Genomic DNA, 22,521 nt, shown 5'->3' with positions numbered 1-22,521 from the left:
CCTTGTCCCCCAACATGGGCCCCAAATGGCTGACATTGTTCTTCTGTCTTCCATTTTGCCCCCCCTCCCCCAGTCGAAATAAAAGGCAGACACAAAACTTGGGTATAAAATTGGGCCACTTTATTAATTTCAACATAAACTGTCAATACGGCAAGGGATCTAACTAACTAGCAGTACCGGTCAACCCTGGGGGTCACCCATGACCTCCATCTTGACCTGTCTGGGTGATCCCCCACTGCCACGGGGGTGAGCCATACAAATCATGGCTGGGACATGGCCGGCCAGGCAAATGGTTCCCCCTCCAAGCCTGCAGCTCCTTGCCATACAGCAGAAGGGCCTTACTTGTACAAGGGAGCCACGTGGCAGTCTGCTCGTGCAACTGGCTGCCGTGGAGCCCACCAGTCACTCCTAAAAGACTGTAATTCACCACCAATGGGGGTGCGCCAAGGGGGGTCACCGTCCCACTCATTTTCCCATCCTAACCTGCCATTGCTACAGCCAAGCCTCTGCTTAGGCCCTTGTGCCCCCACAGGTGGCTTATGGCCAACCTGAGCCCCCGCCGTAAATCATTCAGGAATATGTTATAGCCAGCAACCGATAGGTAGACCCCATCACCTCTCTAGAGTTTGGTGAATTCAACCAATAATGCCTCAGCCCTCCCCAAAAGCCAAAGTAATTACCATTCAAGTGAATGGCCAAAACAGGAGGCGGAGGACTGCACCTCCCCTAGAACCATCAGGCCACTACTTTCCTGGGCACTGCAAGGCTGTGTCAGCCAGTAAGGAAAGGGCCATGCCCTGTAATCCCAGGTCAACACCCTCCAGGCGAAAGACCAGCACGTGAGGCCAAGGACCACACCTCCCCTCCAATCATCAGGCCACTACTTGCCTTGGCAGTACAAGCCTGTGTGAGCCTGTAAGGAAAAGGCCGTGCCCTGTAATTCAAGGTCAACACCCTCCAGGCGAAAGATGAGCAGGTCAGGCTGAGGACCACACCTCCCCTCCAATCATCAGGCCACTATTTGCCTGGGCAATGCAGGACTGTGTGGGCCTGTAAGGAAAGGGCGGTGCCCTGTGAGCCAAGGTCATCACCCCTCTGGTGAATGACTGGGATGTGAGGCAGATGTCCACACCTCCCTTCAAAGCATCAGACCACTACTTGCCTGGGTGGTGCAAGCCTGCATGAGCCTGTAGTGAAAGGGGGCATGCTCTATGAGACGACATGAGGGCAAAAAAATCTCTACCAAACCACTGAGCCTGGCGCTGGGCCCTGGCTCTCAACCTGGAGTTTGAAGGTAGCAAGCTGGAGTTGAAGGTGGCAAGCAGGGGAATAGCACAGCTTCTCCAATGCAGCTACTGCTGCCTAGACCTGAGGGCCTCCAATAAAACCAGCCGCAGAGGAGCTCAGCTTGAAGTGTGATCTGCTCAGGACGAGCAACAAAGACAACTGTATGCTGGGGAAGGGTGGAGCAAGCAAATATGCCTTTGGCTCCACCCATCCAGCAAAGCCCTTGGATACCTAGGGAAGGCCCAACTGCCTTTCCTTCTTCTTCTGGGGCTGCAAATGTGGCCCCTGTCCAAGCTGCGGTGCTGTCATCCAGGTGGGCCAAATTATCCTCACAATAACGATCCTATGAGAAAGGGAAGAGGAGCCTGGGTGGTGTTACCTCAAGAAACCTCCCACTCCCATGCCCTTTCTAGTGTAAGCTCTGTTCTTTGTGGCAGGCACACAAATGAGAAAATAAAAGGAGATGTCTGACAATTGGCCTCCTGCTTCAGGATGATGGTGAATGTCAGAAAAAGACATTCCCTCCTCATAACTATGTTACTGGCCCAAGAGCACCCAAATGAACTTCATAACCGAATGAGGCTTTAAATCTGGGCCTCCCTGAGTCCAGTACTCAAAACACCAGACCACAGAGCCACAAGTCTGAGATTCTATGAAGTGGAAGTATCTTTGGCTTCATTTGTCCTCACTAACATCTTTTGCTTTCTCTAGACAAATTCCACTGGAATCATCTATTTCAATTCATCCCCAGAACCCTATGAAATTTTCTCTTACCATGCCGACACTGTTGGAGGCACCAGGTAAGGTTCTTCCACCCACATTGAAGTGCGGTAGATACTTGGTCTCTGACAGAGATTTTTCTCAGCAGATAGCACACATCCCATTCTGCTTTAATATTCCTAGGCGAGACTTCAGAATGAGGATAGGAGCTGGAAATACTTTTCGAAACAACGTTGTTAAATGGACCAAGACCAATGTTGATCATGTGGTGAGTGTCTTTTTCTTGACATGGTTTAGTGATTGAGGAATAAATAGTTGCTATATAAAAGAGAATGTGGGGATGAAACTTAAAGGCTCTCTCTCCCAGTGGTTTATGTTTCCACTAGGGTTGCAATTAGACATGGGTACAATAAAAAAAAAATACCGATCAATCTAATCGTGGATCTGTGCTGGTGACAACCCCAGATCTCCGATTCACTCCGATCAAGTCCCATTTCCGATCTGGGATCGGGGAGGCCAAAGCGGAGGGGCAACCCACCCACCCCCACACACACAGAGGGGCAGAGGGGAAAAAAAGTTTTTAACCCGGCAACGAGCCACCTCCCCTCAGGGAGGGGACGTTTTCTCACACACACACACACGCACTTAGAGCAGAGGGGGGGGAAGTTTTTAACCCATCCCTGCCTCTCCAAATAGAGAGAGAGAGAGAGACACCCCGTCAACAAGTTTCAGCCAGCTTTTAAGAAACAACAGGGATAGAATCCTCCATTCCTCCCCACCCGATTTTAAAAGCAAGCAGCCAGTCTTCCAAAATGCACTGAATGAACTCAGTCAGGAGGAGAGATCTCTTCTCAGTGTTAACTCTTTCAACACACTGAATGAACTCAGGAGAGGAGTGCAAAACAGCTTCTGCTGTTTTCATTCAGTGCGCTGAAAGAGTTAACACTGAGAAGAGATCTCTTTTCAGTGTTCTGCTGATAGCCGCGCTCAAACAGCTTCTGCTGATAGCCACGCTCAAAGCCAGGGGGTTTTGTTTTCTCTCTCTCTTAAGTCTTAACCCCTTCCTCTCCCAATCACTTTGCTTATATTTTTCTCAGGAAGCCACCTTTTCACTCACAACTGTTTGCTTTTCCTCGCTAGGGGAAATATTATCAAGTTTCAAACAGAGCTCAGGCATTCCCCTGCCTCCATTGCCAGGGGAATAGATTGTTGGCGCCTGAATGTCTAGCTTCCCGATCCTATCACGATCACCCGGTCCAGCCCCCTCCCGACCGCTGGATCATTTGCCATGGAAGACAACGATCCATCAGGTCCTGACTGCGTGAACGCCATTATCGTGGGGTTTTTTTTATCATAATGCAGGTCATGCCCATCTCTAGTTGCAATGTCCCCTTACCCTGCCAGTGGGAGGGGGGATCTGGCTCTTATCTTCTTCTTGCTTTCTGTACTCTTTACTCATGCATGCTGTTTGTGTGCAGTCCCACAGCTGAGTGGTGACGGCACTTCCGGTGACATCAATTCCAGTGATGTTACCACGTAGGTGTAGGGGGCACAACTGCTTCACAGCAGGCTGATTTGGGCCTCAAAAGGGGCCACGGTGAAGCACAGGAGAGCTCCTGGGGCAGTGTGATTAGGTCTGTGATGTCATCGCATCACCCTGAGAGCGTGCCTGGGAGGCCCATTTCTGTGTCTCCCTCCCCCGCTGGCCAGGTAAGTGGAGGTAGGGGGCAGCGGGTGAAAACAGGGGATTCCTCATCCCCACCTCGGGAATGGGATCCCTAGTGTCCATTTAGACCTTCCCAGCTGTTCGTATGCTCAACTCCATTAGACAGACCACTTCTCAATCATGGTGTGTGTGTTCTTCATTCTTTTTTTTTCCACTGCAAAGCAAAAGTGTTTTAAGAGGGCTGTAAGTGCAACTGGCTACATATTCCAGTGGCTGTTTTGAGGGGTGGGGATTTTTGTATGTTTATTGAGTTCAATTAATATATGCCAAAAGTTGATCATGGCATATTGTTCAATTGAAGACTTATTCTGACAAAGCTTTGTGCCTTTGATTGGAGTGAATGACTAAGTAATGTTTGAAACAATACTAGTGCTACCCACAAACTCAGTGCTACATGTGCATGTGTTGGGGTGGCCCCCGTAACACTTTGGGGACAGGGATGACATTGAGCAACATTGTGTGACTTCCAGTCCCAAACCAGAATTAGCATCTTTGGATCAGCCTATTCCTTCGATGAATGGAGGTGTAAAGAACTTAACTGACATGCTTGCTGAGATACTTTTATTACAATTTGGATATATGTGCACCAGGTAGGATTTATATGAGGTGGACAAGGTTCAGAAAATCTTACGATGGTTGCAGTTAAGTAGTAAGGGATGTGATCAAGTTACTATTCTCTTACTCGATACTGAAAAAGCTTTTGAGAAAAAATACTGGAAATTTACTTTTGCTGCTGTGGCAGACCCCTTCTTGTAAGTGAGGGGAAACAGAGTGCCAGTTATGAATTTGGGGCTCCTGGCTGGTTCTGCAATAGATACCTTCCCCGCAATTTCAAGATGTCCTGAGAGTAAGCGGCACAAAGGCTTTAGGCTGCTGCTGAGAGGTTAGTTTTCTACAGTGTATTGACAGTGCAGAGATCACTGAAGCAGGAAGTTGAACAAAACAACAAAGAAGATTGATTTAAGTAAGGCAGTTTTAAAGGAATAGTTCAGCAGCACAGGTAGTGAAGCAGTTGCTGGAGAAGCCCAGCTGAGGCGCTGAAACTTAAGCAAGTTATGGCTTCAGGCTGTGGTCTGAGTTGTATTCAACACCTGAGGTTACAAACAGGTTCCACTGCCTTAGCACCAGGATGGATCCTTTCACACACACAAGATCCCTTCCTCACCAGCTTGCCCTTTCCCAACAGTCATACTATGGGTCTCAGTTCCACTCCACACCAGAGAGGCAAGCCTCACAACCAGGTACTCTGTCCTGTTTCCAAGGTAGTATCAAACCTTCTGCAGCTAGCCTGTTTTATCCCAAAAGACAGGTTCTGAGGCTTCCAAACGTCAGCATGCCATTTCCAGCCTGGTTGGGTTTTTTTAACTATGACTGACCTGTTGTAAGCACTCAGCTGTTGCCTTGATCCCATGGGGTCATTTTGTCAGCTGTAGGGGAGGAGACAGCAGTGCCTTCCCTCTATCAACTCACCCACCTCCATGCCAGTTGGTAAGGTCCTGGCATCAAGGCTGAAATAAGAGGTGTTAATGCAGACAGATCATCTCTCTTTGTGTTTTTTTTTACTCCTCCATTTTTTCAATGTTTATGATTTTTCAACAAACCTTGTGGTGCTCAAAATTGGGAGGAAAATTTCCCTTGCATAGAGGTGGTCCAAATCCATGGATTGTACACACTTGGCTATTAAAATATGAGGTTTATTCATGCAGTTAGTTGTAGTGTTGCAGGTTAGAGCTTGCAGGTTAACCTGTTGCAGGTTAAGCTTCCTAAAAATGTTGCCTGTCTTCCTCTTCTTTGATCTTTGTGCAGAAAAGTCGTCAGTATAAGAAGGAATTGGAAATTCCAGCAGAGGGATGGAGGGCCTTCTTCGTTCAGGTAGGGTCGTAGTTTCTTTTACTCTCCTCTCCTCTTTCCCCTGTCCAGATGTAGGACTTTATGCCTATCAGATGCACATATGAATGTTTATGTCCTCAAATTATCCCAAAGCTCCTAATGGCATAGCAAAAATACAATTTTGCATCTTTATAATCACAGAGTACTATCCCTTTACCTAACTCCATCTCACTTTCGTGTTTAATGTTCAATGTTTCCATCAAGCCTGAACACCCAAAGAGCTTTCATGCTTGCAAGATGCTTAGTCAAATCTGATTTCTGAGTCTTTAGTCCATTCCTCCACTTAATTACTAGGCTATCAAATTATCTACGGTTACATTTTGAACAGAATAACAATTTCTTCACAGGCCATTTTCCCAAGAGATGGAAGTGGTGTGAAGTTGGTGTTGACATCAGAAATCCACATCATTCCAGACACTTTCCCGTGTCCTAATTGCAACGGATGCCATGGAACACTGGTCTGAAAACCTTCAAGAAACAACGATGAAGCAATTTGCTTTTCATAAAGGAATTTGGGTGGTGGTTCTAGAACTTAGGTAGTACAACAAAGGAAAAGGTACAAGGTAGAAGTGTGCCGACAATGTAGCTCTAATGTTAGATAGCCTTGCTTTAGTTCTAAAACAGCTGTGATGTCATCACTAGAATATCAGACTAAGATTGAGAAGCCCTAGTTTCAAATCCTCAGTGGGCCACGCGTCTCCCAGCTTTAGCTTGGGGGAATTGCTCTCTCTCAGTTTATGTATCTTAGAAGATTGTCATAAAGATAAAAATGGGGGGCTTGGACCATACATACTGCTCTGAGTTCACTGGAGAACAGGTGGGATTTTAAAAAAGTCACAAAATAAGAGCAAGGACACTATAGACCTTTGTCAGAGCATAGACAACCATAAGGCTGAGAGAATCAGAGAGCTGAAAAACTTCACTACAGAAAATAAACCAGATGAATAAGAACAAAAATGTATTGTCGAAGGCTTTCACGGCCGGAGAACGATGGTTGTTGTGGGTTTTCCGGGCTGTATTGCCGTGGTCTTGGCATTGTAGTTCCTGACGTTTCGCCAGCAGCTGTGGCTGGCATCTTCAGAGGTGTAGCACCAAAAGACAGAGATCTCTCAGTGTCACAAAATGCTACTGAAAGTGCTCTTCACTGAGGCTGTTTTCTCTGTCTTTTCTGTCTTCCATTTTTGCTAAGAGACAAACTACATGAGATACAAAGCTAACAAATAGCACTCAAGAGGTAGAATTTCACACTTACCTCACTGACATTTTTATCATCTCAATTCTCCCTCCTCCAAGGCTGCAATTGACCCCACTGGGGCAAACATCCAGGATTCAGTGTAGGGAGACAATGGAAACCTTGCTGAACACAGTTTCTCTCATAATGTGGCTCTGTTCTGAAATGGACCATACACAACCACAATGGGCAACCCCACCCGTTTGGTCCTCAGTTGCCTTGAATGACACGATCCATGAAGCAGCAGAGCCAAGGTTGCCCATTCCAAGCTGCACAAATGGGTCAAATTTCAAATTCCAGCTTCTCCTCAGATGCTTGAGGAAATCTGTGTAGCTCTCCACCCTGGGGCCGTAGCATTGTAAAATGCATCTTCTATCTTGCCAGTATGTTATGGAAATAACTAGCCAAAGTTACCTTTTATAATTATTCCTGTTATCATTTTACTACATAAATGGCTTTTTTTTTCTTTTCCTTTCTCATACTTAATAAAACTTTCTTCGTCTGACATTTGAGTAATTACTGATAAAGACATTGAATACAATATAAGAGGGGAAAGAAAGATATGGGTTGGACAGCAGGAGTAAAATGCTTCTTTCCCATAATCCACATCCCAAACTGAGAGAAGTCCCCATCCACCCCGTGATGGTGTCCTTGGGCAGAGCCATTCGGGCCCACTGAGAGGAAACCCACAATGCCTGGAAGGAGGGTTGCGCAGGGGTTGTAAAATTCAAAGGCTTTGTCAAATTTGCTTGAAACTTAGGGGCAGAAGATACCCTGCTGCAAGTTTGATGAGATCTGACAATAGAAAAGTCCAGCCCTGGCCCAGGAATACCCACATAGGAAATAACAAAACGTTACAGGAATTGGTCTCCTAGCAACTGGGGGGAATTAGCGGCAAGGCTATGCAGGAGGGCTAACAAGCGGAATACTCCACCAATTTTTATGGGGTCTCCTCCCCAAGGAAACTGACAAGATGGGTGTTCTTTGAAATAAAGAGTAGTTTTATTTAAAGGGGAAAACACACACACAAGAGACTAATAAACGGTTCACACACTGGAGTCCTGGGTTGGAATAGAGTGTGGGATTTGGGATATAGTTACCATCAGAGGAGTAGTGTACTCCATGGAGGAAGAGGGCTTCAAATATCCTGTGTCTCTGGCCAGAGAGGAAGGCTCGGAGAGAGACTCTGAGGGAACAGTGCTAAGATTCAAAGTAGGTGCCCACCACACTGCTCGATTTGATTGGGACAGAGCTAGGGTTCTTTTTTATTATTATATATTTTTATTAGTTTTTGTTCCAAATTAAACTTCATACAGATTACTTCAGCAATTACATACTTGCTTCATGTAGATACCATACATCTGGATACACATTTCTTATAGAATCATAATTATATTTCCCTTTTATTGCAATCCTCCTATTATAACTATAAGTCTACTTTATTTAGATCTAATACACATTTTCATTCTCATTCTAACCATTTACATCCCACTGAGATATAATTTTCTTTTTTTCAGTTTTCATTCCATCCATCTCTAGAGCAATATTTAGATTCTTATTCTATGTTTTCCTTCAGTTCAACAAATTGGCGGTGTGAAGACCACCCTCACTTCCAATTGTGTCTATTTTTTTCTAGGTAATTGCATCATCATTCAATAATGAGGACAGGAAGTAGTATTCTCTTCTCTTCTTCTTCGTGTTCCAAGATGTCTCCACAAATATCTTCGCCTCATTCCCTTTTGTATTTACAGCCTTATCTCTCATTTCTCTGGATGGTATTCCTCTTGTCCTTCTCTTTGTAGAACACTCCTGTGCCCCTCTTGGCAATTTAATGTTCCTTTTGGAATTTAAGTTTACTCTCAATTTAGTATTGATTGTAACTTTACCTTTGAACATTATGGAAAATAATAGAAGTAGAGGGAACAATATATGAATTATATGGTATAAGCGCTGTTGGAGGTCTGATGGGGGTGAGGGAAAGGGTGGGTTGGGGATAAATTTGTATGCAATAGGAGAAATAATGAAATGTATATTTTTTCTTTTATGTTTGTTCTCAGCCTATCCATTAAAATGTTTCTTACAAAGAGTTTACTCTAAAAAGGATGTCTGTTTTTCTAAAAAGTTCTCCATTCCCCCTTTTCAGTATTGGCACATTCACTTCAAAAAGAATATCCCTCAGTACTCCCTCTTTATTTCCAGTTATCTTTTGCTTCTTTATGACTTCCCCAATAATATAAAGACACCCAGGCTCGAACTCCAAGGAGTACCTCCATCAGCTACAGGCCCCAAGGCCTTTATAAATAGGCCCACGAGCTGCAGCAATTAGAAAAATAGGAGGGGGTGAGGACACATTCCTCGAAATTTGCCTGTAGGCCTCAAGGCCCCAGCCTCTGCCACCTGATGGCAGCACAGCTGCGCTTATGTGGCCAGCAGACCCCCCAAAGCCCTTCACCACCCCACCCCTGCCACCACCAAAGCCCCTAATAAGGAGGTGGGCAACCACAATCCCCACTTGCTTCACTGCCTTTTTTTTGCCACCACAACACGGCGTGGGCAACCCTCCAACCCCCCTGGCACCCAAGGCCCTGATGCCTGGGGCGCAAAACAATAAAAGGGGGGAATATGGGCCCAATGAAAGAAAAGCAGCTGCAAAAGCCATGCAAAGCTGGGCCGGGCCCCACACCCTAAAGGCCATGGGTACAGAAGTGGCATGGTGTGGAAGCAGCTGGTTTGTCCCACACCGCCGCTAAGCCAGGTCGAGGCCCCTCACCTGAAAATGAAGCTGCCTGCTGGCTCTGAAAGCGGTGTGGTGTGGCTGTGGCCAATGTCCTCTGTGCTGCCGCTTCCCACCACCGATACCACCAATACCGCCGCCACCTCTGCGCTGTTGCCTGACGCTCCCAGAACTCAGCAAGAGTGAGCCCATCTGCCGCCATCTTGGCTCCATGGAGAGCTGCAAAAGCACACCTCTCCACCTGAGCCAAATGCGACAACTGAAGGGCCTGAGGGGTAAAGCTGGCTTATAAGCCTTTGGATCCACCCCCAGGCCTATGCCTGGATGGCTGGGAAAGAGCAGGCTGCCTTTTCCCCATTCTGGAGCAGCAAACCCAGCCTCCAGTCTCAGCAGCTTTAGCTGCCAACCGGGAAGGGTCTGCATTCTCACAGTTCTTGGATTGGAAGGAAGGAGGCCACCATGTACAGCTTAGTGAGAAAGATATTGAAAGTGTGATTCTTTGTTCATGGGTAGGGGTGTGCAAGCCAAAAAATTTCGGCTAAAGCCGAAAGCCGAAAGCCGAAAGAAGAATCTCTTTCGAATAAGCCGAAAGCCGAAACGGCCAGCCGTTTCGGCTTTCGGCTTTCAGCTTTGTTTCGGCTTTCTTTCGGCTTTCGGCTTTCAGCTTTTCAATGGGAAAATGCCTCCGTCTTCCCAGACGTCTGGGGGAGGCATTTCCCCACCGAATCAGCCCAAAATTGGTGGGGAACTTCCTCTAACCCCTCTCTAAAACCTCCCCAAGTTTCAGACCGATTGGACTTTGGGGGGCCAAGTTATGGCCCCCCAAAGCAGGTCCCCCTATCCTCCCATAAGAAAGCGAAGGAGCAGCATATTGTTAGCATGCTGCTGCTCATCTTCTTCATTATTTCCTATGGGGAAAAATGAAGAAGCAGGCTTCCTTTGCCAGGGGTGGCATGCAAAATGCCCCCTTACCCTCAGGGGCCCTTCTCCCACCCTTCCTCCCACCCCCACCAAGGCTCAGCCTGCTCCCACTTGGGGGGGCCATTTCATGGCCTCCCCAAGTAGGTGCTCTAATCTCTACCACTGACAGCTTGGGGAGGCTTGTCTTGCCAGGGGTGGCATTTTGCATGCAAAATGCCCCCCAGCCCTCAGGGGCCCTTCTCCCACCCCTCCTCCCACCCCCCACCAAGGCTCAGCCTGCTCCCACTTGGGGGGGGCCATTTCATGGCCTCCCCAAGTAGGTCTTCTCAGCCCCTAAAGTCCACCCCTTACAGCCCCACACAAACCCAATTCCCCCCCAGCTGCCACACACAGACCCAAATCCCCACATTAGCCCCTCACAGACCCAAATCCACCCCCACCTGCCCCACACCCATAACCCCAGGAACAGGCTGGCAAAGGCCAGCCCTCTCCCTTTGTTCCCTATGCTGGGAACTTCTAAACTCTCTTTCCCTGGGCAATTCTGCACAGCCCAGGGGTGCCACAATGGTGGGCACACTTCTGAGTGCCAGCTGGTCCCTGTGAAAGAGCACCTGAACCACAGACACCCTCCCTCAAATTCCCCCACCACCTACAGAGATGGCTGGCCAGCCAGCCCCATTGTTCCCTATGATGGGAACCAACTGCACAACAAAGAATAAAACATGAACAACACAAAATAAAGTTTTTTAAAAATTATTTTCTCCCTTTCAAAGTACAAGTAGGCAAAGCATTATGACACATTACACCAGCAGTCCCCCACACAGAAAAATTAACACAACTCACTTAACTTCAGAGAATCACAAAACACGATTCCTGTCAAAAACACTTTATTTCTTGAACAGCTTTAGGTTACACAGCAGGGGGGCACACCAAAGGGCATGGCAGCAGTATCTTACACAAAAATAACACAACTCACTTAACATCAGAGAATCACAAAAGCACAATTCCTGTCAAAAACACTTTATTTCTTGAACAGCTTTAGGATACACAGCAGGGGGTTGCACCAAAGGGCATGATAGAAGTATACTACACAAAATAATACAACCCACTTCACCGTTTTTGACAGCAGTTGTGTTTGTGTGATTCTCCGATGTGAAGTGAGTTGTGTTATTTTTATGTAGTACACTGCTTTCATGCCCTGTTGTGCCTTCCTACTGTGTAACCTAAAGCAGTTAAGGAAATAAAGTGCTTTTGACAGCAATATTTTGGGGTGATTCTCTGATGTTGAGTGAGTTGTGTTATTTTTGTGTAAGATACTGCTGCCATGCCCTTTGGTGCGCCCCCCTGCTGTGTATCCTAAAGCTGTTTAAGAAATAAAGTGTTTTTGACAGGAATCGTGTTTTGTGATTCTCTGATGTTAAGTGAGTTGTGTTTTAATTTTTCTGTGTGGGGGACTGCTGGTGTAATGTGTCATAATGCTTTGCCTACTTGTACTTTGAAAGGGAGAAAATAATTTTTAAAAAACTTTATTTTGTGTTGTTCATGTTTTATTCTTTGTTGTGCAGTTGGTTCCCATCATAGGGAACAATGGGGCTGGCTGGCCAGCCATCTCTGTAGGTGGTGGGGGAATTTGAGGGAGGGTGTCTGTGGTTCAGGTGCTCTTTCACAGGGACCAGCTGGCACTCAGAAGTGTGCCCACCATTGTGGCACCCCTGGGCTGTGCAGAATTGCCCAGGGAAAGAGAGTTTAGAAGTTCCCAGCATAGGGAACAAAGGGAGAAGGCTGGCCTTTGCCAGCCTGTTCCTGGGGTTATGGGTGTGGGGCAGGTGGGGGTGGATTTGGGTCTGTGAGGGGATAATGTGGGGATTTGGGTCTGTGTGTGGCAGCTGGGGGGGATTGGGTTTGTGTGGGGCTGTAAGGGGTGGACTTTAGGGGCTGAAAGGACCTACTTGGGGAGGCCATGAAACGGCCCCCCCCAAGTGGGAGCAGGCTGAGCCTTGGTGGGGGGTGGGAGGAGGGGTGGGAGAAGGGCCCCTGAGGGCTGGGGGGCATTTTGCATGCAAAATGCCACCCCTGGCAAGACAAGCCTCCCCCAGCTGTCAGTGGTAGAGATGAGAGCAGAGCACCTACTTGGGGAGGCCATGAAATGGCCCCCCCAAGTGGGAGCAGGCTGAGCCTTGGTGGGGGGTGGGAGGAAGGGTGGGAGAAGGGCCCTTGAGGGTAAGGTGGCATGCAAAATGCCACCCCTGGCAAAGGAAGCCTGCTTCTTCATTTTTCCCCATAGGAAATAATGAAGAAGATGAGCAGCAGCATGCTAACAATATGCTGCTCCTTCGCTTTCTTATGGGAGGATAGGGGGACCTGCTTTGGGGGGCCATAACTTGGCCCCCCAAAGTCCAATCGGTCTGAAACTTGGGGAGGTTTTAGAGAGGGGTTAGAGGAAGTTCCCCACCAATTTTGGGCTGATTCGGTGGGGAAATGCCTCCCCTAGACGTCCGGGAAGACGGAGGCATTTTCCCTTTGAAAAGCTGAAAGAAAGCCGAAAGAAGCCGAAGCGTTTCGGCTTTTTTTCTTTCGGCTAGCCGAAACGTTTCGGCTTTCTCCTAAACGTTTCGGCTGACCCAAAAGAAGCCGAAACACTTTTGTTTCGGCTTTCTTTCGGCATTCAGAAAGCCGAAACGCACATCCCTATTCATGGGCAGTGAAAAATTGAGAGACATTGGCTGGGCTCTCAGGCAGCAACAAAGGAAAGTATTTCTTTTCTGAAATGACATTGTAGAGAGAGACCATTTCTCATGGACCTGGCAGGGAAGAAACCCTCGAGATATCAAGAAAACACACACAAGCTATTTTTAGGAACTCCCCCTTCTCATCCTTCCCAGACTTCATAAGGCAAGTTTTGAAGTTCTCCTTATGCTTCATGTTCTCTTGTTTCTGGCTTCCATACATCCACCAGCTCTTTTCAGCTTACAACCAAAGCAGGTAGGAAGAAACAGGTCTTCTGATATTTGGAAACTGCCCTTTGGAGCTGCTAATACCTCCACTGTGAAACTCGTGCAGCCATGTAAGTAACAAGATTTTAACAATGGAGCTAACAACTTTGCTGGGCAACTTTCAAATTTAAAAAAGGCAGGGGGAGAAACCAAAATTCCTTCACTCTACCTGCTTTGGCTGCCAGTAGAAATGGCGAGCAGGAACAAGGTGGTGTGGGAGTGGGGGGAGGCAGAGAACTCCCATTGCACATCTGATGCATAGTCTCCATGTTGTTCTCCAATAAACACAAGTCCTTTGCAATGTATTGATAACCCACCAGGGTTAAAAAGCTCAGCCACCTTCTCCACCTTCTCCCTCTGGCATTTTGCTCGTTGATAAATAAAGGAATGTGCTTAGGCAGCTATGTTCTGAATGCAGAGTTCTGCGTTTCTCTTCCCAGAATCTGAAGTGGACAAACAGGCTGGGTGGCATGAACTGAGATAAGAAAACAATCTAGGATTCACGTTGCCTCATAAACAGAGCTCAAGAAATTGATGCATCGGCTTCAAGTCATCTTTCCTCAAATTGGACATTGTATTATTCCTTTACTAAAAATGTGCCATGGTGTCCAATATACCATAAACATATTTTTTTGCTGAATAAGGTACAGCTTAAGATCCATAGAAGCAACAGGTATAAGGCTTAAAGCTGTGTCCAACTACTTTGGCAGAACTGGATGATCAACTTTGCTATTATGTTTATTTCTGAGCCTCTATATATCATATTTCTTACCAAACAAAGAATTTATAAACAAATATTATAAGTTTCATTATCTGGGTTGATAGAATCAGTTTCCAGAAATGGGGATGATTCAGAAACACTCAAAGCTACAGGACCATATTTAAATACCAACAAATGTTGCAATTGTAAATATTGCTATTCAACAAAAATTGATACATCTGTCTAGACCTCAGCTGAGAAAATGGAGATGGAATAGGATCCATTCTAACATTAGTAGACCCTAATGCATTCAATTTAAAGAGTGGCTCCAAACAACAAGCCTCCAAGACTGCCCAAGATGAATAATCCAATGGAGATGAGCAATCACAATAATTTGTACAAATTAATAAATACAAATATTTGTTAACTTGTACAAATTATTGTACAAGATAGAGAAAAAGAAATCCTCCTTCATTATTTGAAAGTTGCATCTTCTTTAAAGAAATCCGTGGTGATGACGAACCCCATTTAAATTTCTGATACAAAATACTAATTTTATGAATATATCTAAAAGGTATATGAAAAAAATCACATATAAATCATATATAATTCTAGTTATAATGTTCATTTTGGGTGTATGTACTTTACCCCATAATGACTGAGAGTTGCCTATCTGTCCAAAGACATAACAGTAATCAACTTGCTAAAGTTTAGTACAATCATATAATTAATATTTCTAGAGATCAATACTCCAAATTAGTGACATCTGGGCAGGAGCAAAAATGTCCACCAGCAAATACATTCTCTGATATATTGTCTCCCAGTGGCATCAATGCTGATTTTTTGTCCAATGCTGATTTGACAAATCCCCATAATTATTACTGAAGCTCACGGAAGGCTGGATCTGAGATAAAAAAAATAAAAGATCATCTGCCTATGAAATAATTTTAAATTCTAAAGAGCTATGTGCAAAGCCGTATAGCTTACTATTTTGTCTAACAGTACAAGCCAGAGGTTCCAAAAATAAAAGGAGAATGAGGACAACCTTGTCTAGTACCTCTCTCAAGAGGAAAAAGTGCAGAAAAGATGTCATTGGAGCACTCATTTCTATTCATGGCACACAGTAATTGCCCTATGATAGGACAGGATTACTTCCATCATTCAGTGGGAAATACAATTTAAATAAGATTGCTAAATATATGAGTTGCTATGATAATCTCCCACTCTTTTTTCACTTTCGAGCAGCTATGCAAACCTGAATTACTTAGGAGGGCTTTTTTACACAGGTAGGAAGACTTTGCTGTAAAGAAAAGATCCTTTGAAAGTTCCTTCAGAAAGATCTTTTGGTAAAGGGACAGGGATTGCATACTATACTACTGACTACTGTCTGTGGATGCAGATATGCTCCTAGTGGGTAGTTTCTGTGTCATTTAATAGGTGACTTAAAATTACTTACATTTTGTTTCAGCAATGTTTCATCTCCTCATTCCCGTATCCTTATTTCATACTTCTTTTCCAAATTTCTGCTATGGATGTCCTATTGTATAATTTGTTGAATATCCCAGATTTTGAGTGCATGGGCTTGCATTGTGTAAGCCACCTTGAATTCAATGAGATACTAGAATGAATGACTTGAAACCGATGAATCAATTTCCCCAGCTCAGTTTATCTGGAGACATGATTCCTACATTGTTCTATTATCTCAGTTCATGCTACCCAATTAGTTTGTCTGCATCAGGTTATGGGAAGAGAAACACAGAACTCTGTATTCAATACATAGCTCCTCAGCATTCTCTCTAATCACATCCTTTTCTATCATGCAAGAATTATTCCTCAATGAGCAAAAAATGAGGTGGAAAAAGTAGAGAAGGTGGGTGCACTTTTCAGCCCTTATGGCTTATCTACACATTGCAAAGTCCTCATGTTCATTGGAGACCAGCATAAAGACTGATGTGCGATAGAAGTTTTCTGCTTCCCACACATACACCCCTGATTTTCTCGTTGCAGCCAAAGTAGACAGGGAGAAGGAGTTTTGTCCCCGTCCCCCTGCCCCTGCTGTTTTAGCATTTGCAACCTCCTTGACATTGCTGCTGTTGGCTCCATTGTTAGAATCACATTTCTTATCTGGTTACAGCAAAGTTTCACAGTGGAGCTTTTTGGAGGCCAAAAGGGTAGTTTGCAAATGTCAGAACACCAGGGAGGAGAGGCTCATCTCATGCTGCTGCTTCCTACCTGCTTTGGTTGTAAGCAGAAAAGAACTGGCATGTACCTAGCAGCTAGAAATCTCCCATTGCACATCTGCTGCAAAATCCTCCTGTTGTTTGCCAGTGAACAGATGGGCTTTGAAATATGTAGATGGACCTTAAGGGTTGGAGAAGAAGCAAGGGAAGGTGACGCATAAGGAGAACTGCAAAACTTGCCTTATCAGGTTTGGGAAGGATGAGAAGGGGGAGTTCCTAAAAAATGGCTTGTGTGTGTTTTCTTGATATATCAGTGATTTCTTCCTTGCAAAGTCCTTGGACCATGGTCTCTGCAATATCATTTCAGAAATCCTCCAGAATGTCATATTACAGTCCTGCATTTTGCCAGTCCACTGAGCACTGGCTGAATCCTTCCTGCAGCCAAAGGAAACATCCTCCAGTTTAAGCATTCTTCCTCCACCAGAACGGCCTCTTAAACTGAGAGCCAAACTACAAGTGACGCCTGACACAGGTTGGACACTTGTCAGCTTCCCTCAAGTGCTGATGGGAAATGTAGGCATCCTGGTCTTGCAGCTGTAATGGAGAGCCAAGCTGTAAAACCAGGATGCCTACATTTCCCATCAAAACTTGAGGGAAGCTGACAAGTGTCCAACCTGTGTAAGGCGTCACTTGTAGCTTGGCTCTGAGAATGTCCCTTAGGTGGAAGAGAGGCTCTAAACGTTGCTCAGTGGAGTGACAGAATAAAGACTCCGGAAATTTGTAAGGTCTTTTTGAAGCCTTCTGCGCAGAAAGCACATTTGATCTTCTGGAAAGAAGAAGCAAAACATAGAAACGGTGACCTGAAACTATAAAAACTAGTAGTTGCAAGAGTGTTATTTGATCACCAACTACTGTTTTATATTTTCAGGCGGATGCTTCCATGTTGCTTTTTCTTCTAGATGAACCCTCTGCTGATTGTGGATCAAGTATATTGGTTTGGGCTAGGTTTTTGATAAAGGGTTTGAAGTAACAAATAGGGGCAGCCTTGTTAAGACAATAAAAGAAATACGTGAAGTGGGAACCACTTAGTAAGTCTAGAAAGGGGATCCATTTACATTGAGGTTACTGCGGTGGCATCATTATCATAGTGGAGATTGAGTGTGTTTATTTCGTTCCAAGCTCTGGCATCTATAAAGTGATGTTTAGAATCCTGGAGAAAAGCCGCCAGTGTTCTGTGAGAGGGCCGTCCCTGTAAGGACAAGCAGAAAAGGCCTCCATCATCCCGTAAATAAAAGCTTTCATCTCCCTCTTTGTTAATATTGTGGTGTTTAGACAAAAGGAAAGGAGGGAGAGCAGCTGACGGGTTCCATGTTGGAAACTAAATCTCACAGCAAGCAGCACAATCCCATGACATAGCAAATGGGCATATGGATAGTGATTGAGATCTGCCTTCCCCTCCACCATTATTAGGAATGGAAATTGATTTTTCATTGACTGTGACCTAATCTTTAAAGATTCTCAGTAGGTTTTACTCGTATTGCGAAATTTACCTAGTCCTCTTTAGACTTTGCTGAATAATGAGATCCTTGCCAAGAGTCAAGGTGACCTTTCCTGGCTCCTCCTCGGGCGCATGGGATGATTTTGCTACCAGCTGTGCCGATGATTCAGCCCAAGGGGATTGGATGGGTGTTTAAAGGCAATGGGAGTGTTCAGCGTGGCATTCCTTTCGAAAGCCACGCCAGCAAAGCTCTTTCCTTTCCCATCACTAGAAATAGGCAGCAAACTTCTCGCCATTATCAGGCAACACCTCCCTGGAGAGGGGTCCGACTAGGTCCTGGGACATGCATCCTCTAACCCTTTTCCTCTTGGCAGCCTGCTTGTCCTCTGTTTGGCTGATGGAATGGAAGGCACTGGATGAATTTGTGAACCTCCCTGACTCTCACTATGATTATACCTTCCTGGGGATACAGGAAGTTTACTTCTATTTGTTACAAACCACATTTCATACCATCAACATGACCTCCCAGAAGTGGCTGGATGGTAAGTAGCATGTGCAGGGACAGGGATTCCTACTGCTCTTGGAGTGAAAGGGAGGAGGCCACCATGGCGAACTTGGTGAGAAAGACACTGAAATAGCGATAGCCAAAGAATGTGCAGTGAAAAATTAAGAGACTTTGTCTAGGATCCTAGACAGAACCAGGGAAAGCTTGGGCATAGGGAGATATACCATACCTTTACTTTCCCCAGGAGCTAGGTATTGCAAAATGGGTGTCTGCAGAGTGGAGGAGAAAGAAAACAAATTCTTCCCACTTGCCACCACAAGTTTCTTACTGAAGAGGAAGGCGTCATCCTATCTAACCCCCAGTCTTTTCAAGAATGATGGTGATTGGGGCATACAAGATTACCCTTTAAAAGCCCTAAAATCCTTCCTTCTACTCACATGCATGAATGCACACACCCAAACTACGACAAGGAGAGGTGGTATTTGGCCTCATGAGCTGTTCTTCCCAACTGGATAAGAGATCTTTGAGTCATTCGTTGCCTGAGATTTTAGCCCTTATAGAATGGCATATCAACCCTCTTCCCTAGTCTTGAGTTAGAAAGAAATGGAGGTTGAACCTTTCAGGTCATGATTTTGAGGCCTTTTGTAAGCATCCTGTATAGAACATTAAGCAGCTCTGGAAAGATAAAACAGAGCAGGGGAAAGGCACTGTCAAGTTGCACTTTATTCTTCTGGGAAGAAAAAACATCAAATGAAAGCATTCACCTGAAGATACAAAAATCAGTAGTTCCACAAATGATCCTCACATATAACTACTCATTTTTATATGTTTAGTTTGATGCTTCTGTGTTTGGCTGCACCAAAAGTGCTGTCAATGTAGGATGCTTCCATGAGACATGACAACAAAGTGTACCCAGGCTTTTGTTTCTGGCTCTTGCTGTAGCACAACAACATGGCTACCTGCAACCTCTGTCCACAATGGGGAATGGATGTAGTTGCCTGTGTTTTATGGATAAGAGAAGTATTCTGCCAGAGGAAGAGCTAGTTAAGTTCCTCAGGCTGCAGGAAAGTTTCAACCACTGCTGAATTGAGTGGTTAGGCGTGCCAATCTCCAGTCAGGTCCTGGAGATCTCCCAGAATTACAAATGGTGTTCAGAATACAGAGATCAGTTCTCCTGGAGAGGATGGGTATTTTGGAGGGTGGACTGTGTAACAGTGCATTGCAGCCTACTGAGGTCCTCTCCTCTCCAATCCTTGGCCTCTCCAGGCTCCACCCATCAAACCTCCATTACTTTCCTACCCCAGAATTTGCAACTCTAGGAGCAGTATAGGGCTGTCCAGTGATGCAACACTCAGGAGGATTTCTGAGATATTCCTGCAGTGACTAGGACCCACAGGTTCAACAGGAAGGAAACTCCTTGAAGCAACCACAGAATGTCCAGAAACATTTTGCAGGGTTTCTACCTCCTTGTGTTGAAGAGTGGCAGGTCTTTGCTGCCCTAACACCCTTCATTTTGCTCTTTGGGAAATATTTCAGGACTAGCAACAAAGCCCATTGTGGAAAAAAAATACAACAGGCTCTGGAAAGGGGAGGATGGGCAGGTAGGCATTCCCTCATCCTCCGTCATTGATCCCAGCCTGATGAAGGCGGGGAGGCAGGGGGCAGGCATGGCCATCTCCTCTGTACCTGAGACTGGCTGAATGAGGAGAGGTGGGCATTGCCTCCTGATTCTGGCTGGGTGAAGTGGGAGGGGGCAATGTCATGTATGTCAGTATCGATGCAATGTTTGCATGTACACATGCCATGTTTATATTTTGGTGGGTGACTGCTGATTGCCATGTAGGTATACCATTTCCTGTCTGCCAAAACTATACACTGTATTCTGTGTAAGCCATTTGAGATTGTTCAACTGTTAATTGCAAGAGAGCCAGAAAGGCCTCCCGTTATCTCTTAGAAATATGTACTTTCAGTTTTCAAGCAAGTGTCCTTGGAGCTAACTGCTCCCAGACTCCAATGTGTCTTTCTCAGGAGCTGAGATAGTTCTCTGCGTACCTTATGTAGCCTAAACTAATCTGTTCCCACAAGTCTGTGTGACGTTTCCCACCAGAATGTCAACAGACTTTGGAGGGCGGGAAAATCTTCCTATAACTAGTGATACCTTGATTTGAATTGTCACTTCTGCCAATACCCACCGTCGGGTGAATACCTGTACTGCATAGATCTCAATAAAGCTACTTCTACTGGAATACTTGCGTGTTAACTATGGAGGGCTTGAGGGACCTAACTGCCAGGGACTGTCAGGCAATGCCGCCCATTCCACATTTGATTAAGGCAGGTTGAAAGGGTGGACAGGCATAGTTTCCTGCTCCCTGCCTGATCCAGGCCAGATGAAGGGGGCAGGCATTGCCTCATGCTCCGCTCCTGATCCTGGCTGGGTGAAGGGGGATGGGTCGTGTCTCCTGCTTCTTGCTTGATCTTGGTTGGGTGAAGGGGGAGGGCATTGCCACCTGCTTGGCTTCTGATTCCAGCTAGGTAAAGTGGGCGGGCATTTCCTCCTGCTCCATGGCAGATCCCGGCCGGGTGAAGGGGGGCATTGCCGCCTGCTCTGCTCCTGATACAAGCTGAGTGAAGGTGGATAGTAGGCATTGTCACCTGCTCCATACCTGATACTAGCTGGGTGATAGCAGAGTGTGGGCATTGCCACCTGCTCTGCTCCTCATCTCAGCCAGGTGAAGGGGGGAGTGAGCATTGCCACTTACTTTGCTCTTGATCTGAGCTAGTTGAAGAGGAGATCGGTATTTCCACCTATTCCAGTCCTGATTCCAGCTGGGTGAAGGTGTGTCCAGGGTCTACAGCCCAGCCCCCAGACTTACCTGGAGAAGAGGTCAGGAGACCCCCAGGAGACAGCGGCCCAGCTGCCTCAACAGACAGCCAGACCCAGATCCAGCTGGCCACAGGGGGAAAGGAAGAGACACCCAAGCCCCAGCCAGCCATAGGGGGAACGGAAGAGACACCCAAGCCTCAGAGGGTTAGAAGGGGCAGGTGGAGGCCAGCCAGCCCCACCCTCCAGTGGGAGTCCAGGGGGCCAGGTAAGGAGACTGAGGGCAACCCAGAGGGGGCAAGAGCGGATGGAGAGGGCCAAGACAGTGAGGACAGGCAGCCAGCAGTGGGCCAAGCTGAAGCCTTACCAGCCAGGGAGGAGCAGCAGCCTCAGCAGCTCAGAGCCACGCGCCAGGCTGCAGCCCAGCTGGAAAGCAGTAACCTAAACCAGGGGATGCTAGGAGCTAAGCAGCTTCAGGTGGAGCTGCCTGAGGCATTCTGTGGGAGGAGATGGACAGCCAGCCAGGGATTCTCAGCTGTGCCTGCCTTCAGCCGTCAGCTCAGCCAGGGAGGCTGGACAGCCAGCCAACAAGGCACAGGTGGACCAGCTCAGTGCTTCCAGCCAAATGAGCACAGGTGCAGCTGCATAGGCCAGCTATGGCCATGGGTGGAAGGCAGCAGGAGGGCATGGTTGACAGGTGGAGCATGGCTAGGCTGAAGGAATAAAAGGGAAGCACACCCACAGGGAGCGGTGGGTTTAGGAGCAATGGAGTGGAGTTGGTGCGGAGCGGAGCAGAGCGGAGGCAAGGAGGAGGGTCGACGAAGGAGGAAATGGCAGAGATCAAAGGGGGTGAGTGGCACAGGTTGAGCAGGCCAGCAAGTGGACTGAGAGGGAGTCTGGGTGAGGTATACCGCCCCTTCTTCAACACAGCAGGGTCCTGCAGCATCAATGGCACCTCCTTGATGTCAGGGCCGGTCAAGCCAGCGCCCCGCCCAGCAGCCACCACCGCAAGCCCTGACAAGGTGGATGATGGGTATTGCCCCCTCCTCCATGCACGATCCCAGCTGGGTAAAGGTTGGGTGGGCATTGTCACCTGCTCTGGGCCTGATTTCAGCTGGGTGAGGGTGGCAGGTAGACATGGGCAAGAACCGCATTACAAACTCAAAAAACCCATGAACTGCTGGATTGTCTGTTCGCGAACTGGCAGTTCGTGAGGGTCCATGGCCAATGAATGAGTGTTCGTAACAAGTCCGGTTCATTGCGTTCGTCCACAGTTCGTGAAGCCAGACAGTCACCATCAATCAATTCCCTTGGA

The 22,521-nt window shown here is 46.5% G+C and overlaps 1 protein-coding gene across 1 annotated transcript in view; it reads left to right on the top strand.

Annotated features, from left to right (window-relative positions):
- LOC129326319 (autocrine proliferation repressor protein A-like) overlaps positions 1-22,521 on the top strand; it is a 48,990-nt gene that overhangs the window by 5,696 nt on the left and 20,773 nt on the right. The window contains exon 4 of the mRNA XM_054974473.1: positions 2,191-2,275. Coding sequence (XP_054830448.1) covers positions 2,191-2,275 — 85 coding nt within the window. The remainder of the gene's footprint in view (positions 1-2,190; positions 2,276-22,521) is intronic.

This window comes from Eublepharis macularius, chromosome 3, assembly GCF_028583425.1.
Source record: "Eublepharis macularius isolate TG4126 chromosome 3, MPM_Emac_v1.0, whole genome shotgun sequence".
NCBI lineage: Eukaryota > Metazoa > Chordata > Lepidosauria > Squamata > Eublepharidae > Eublepharis > Eublepharis macularius.
This window is presented reverse-complemented; position numbering and strand designations above follow the sequence as displayed.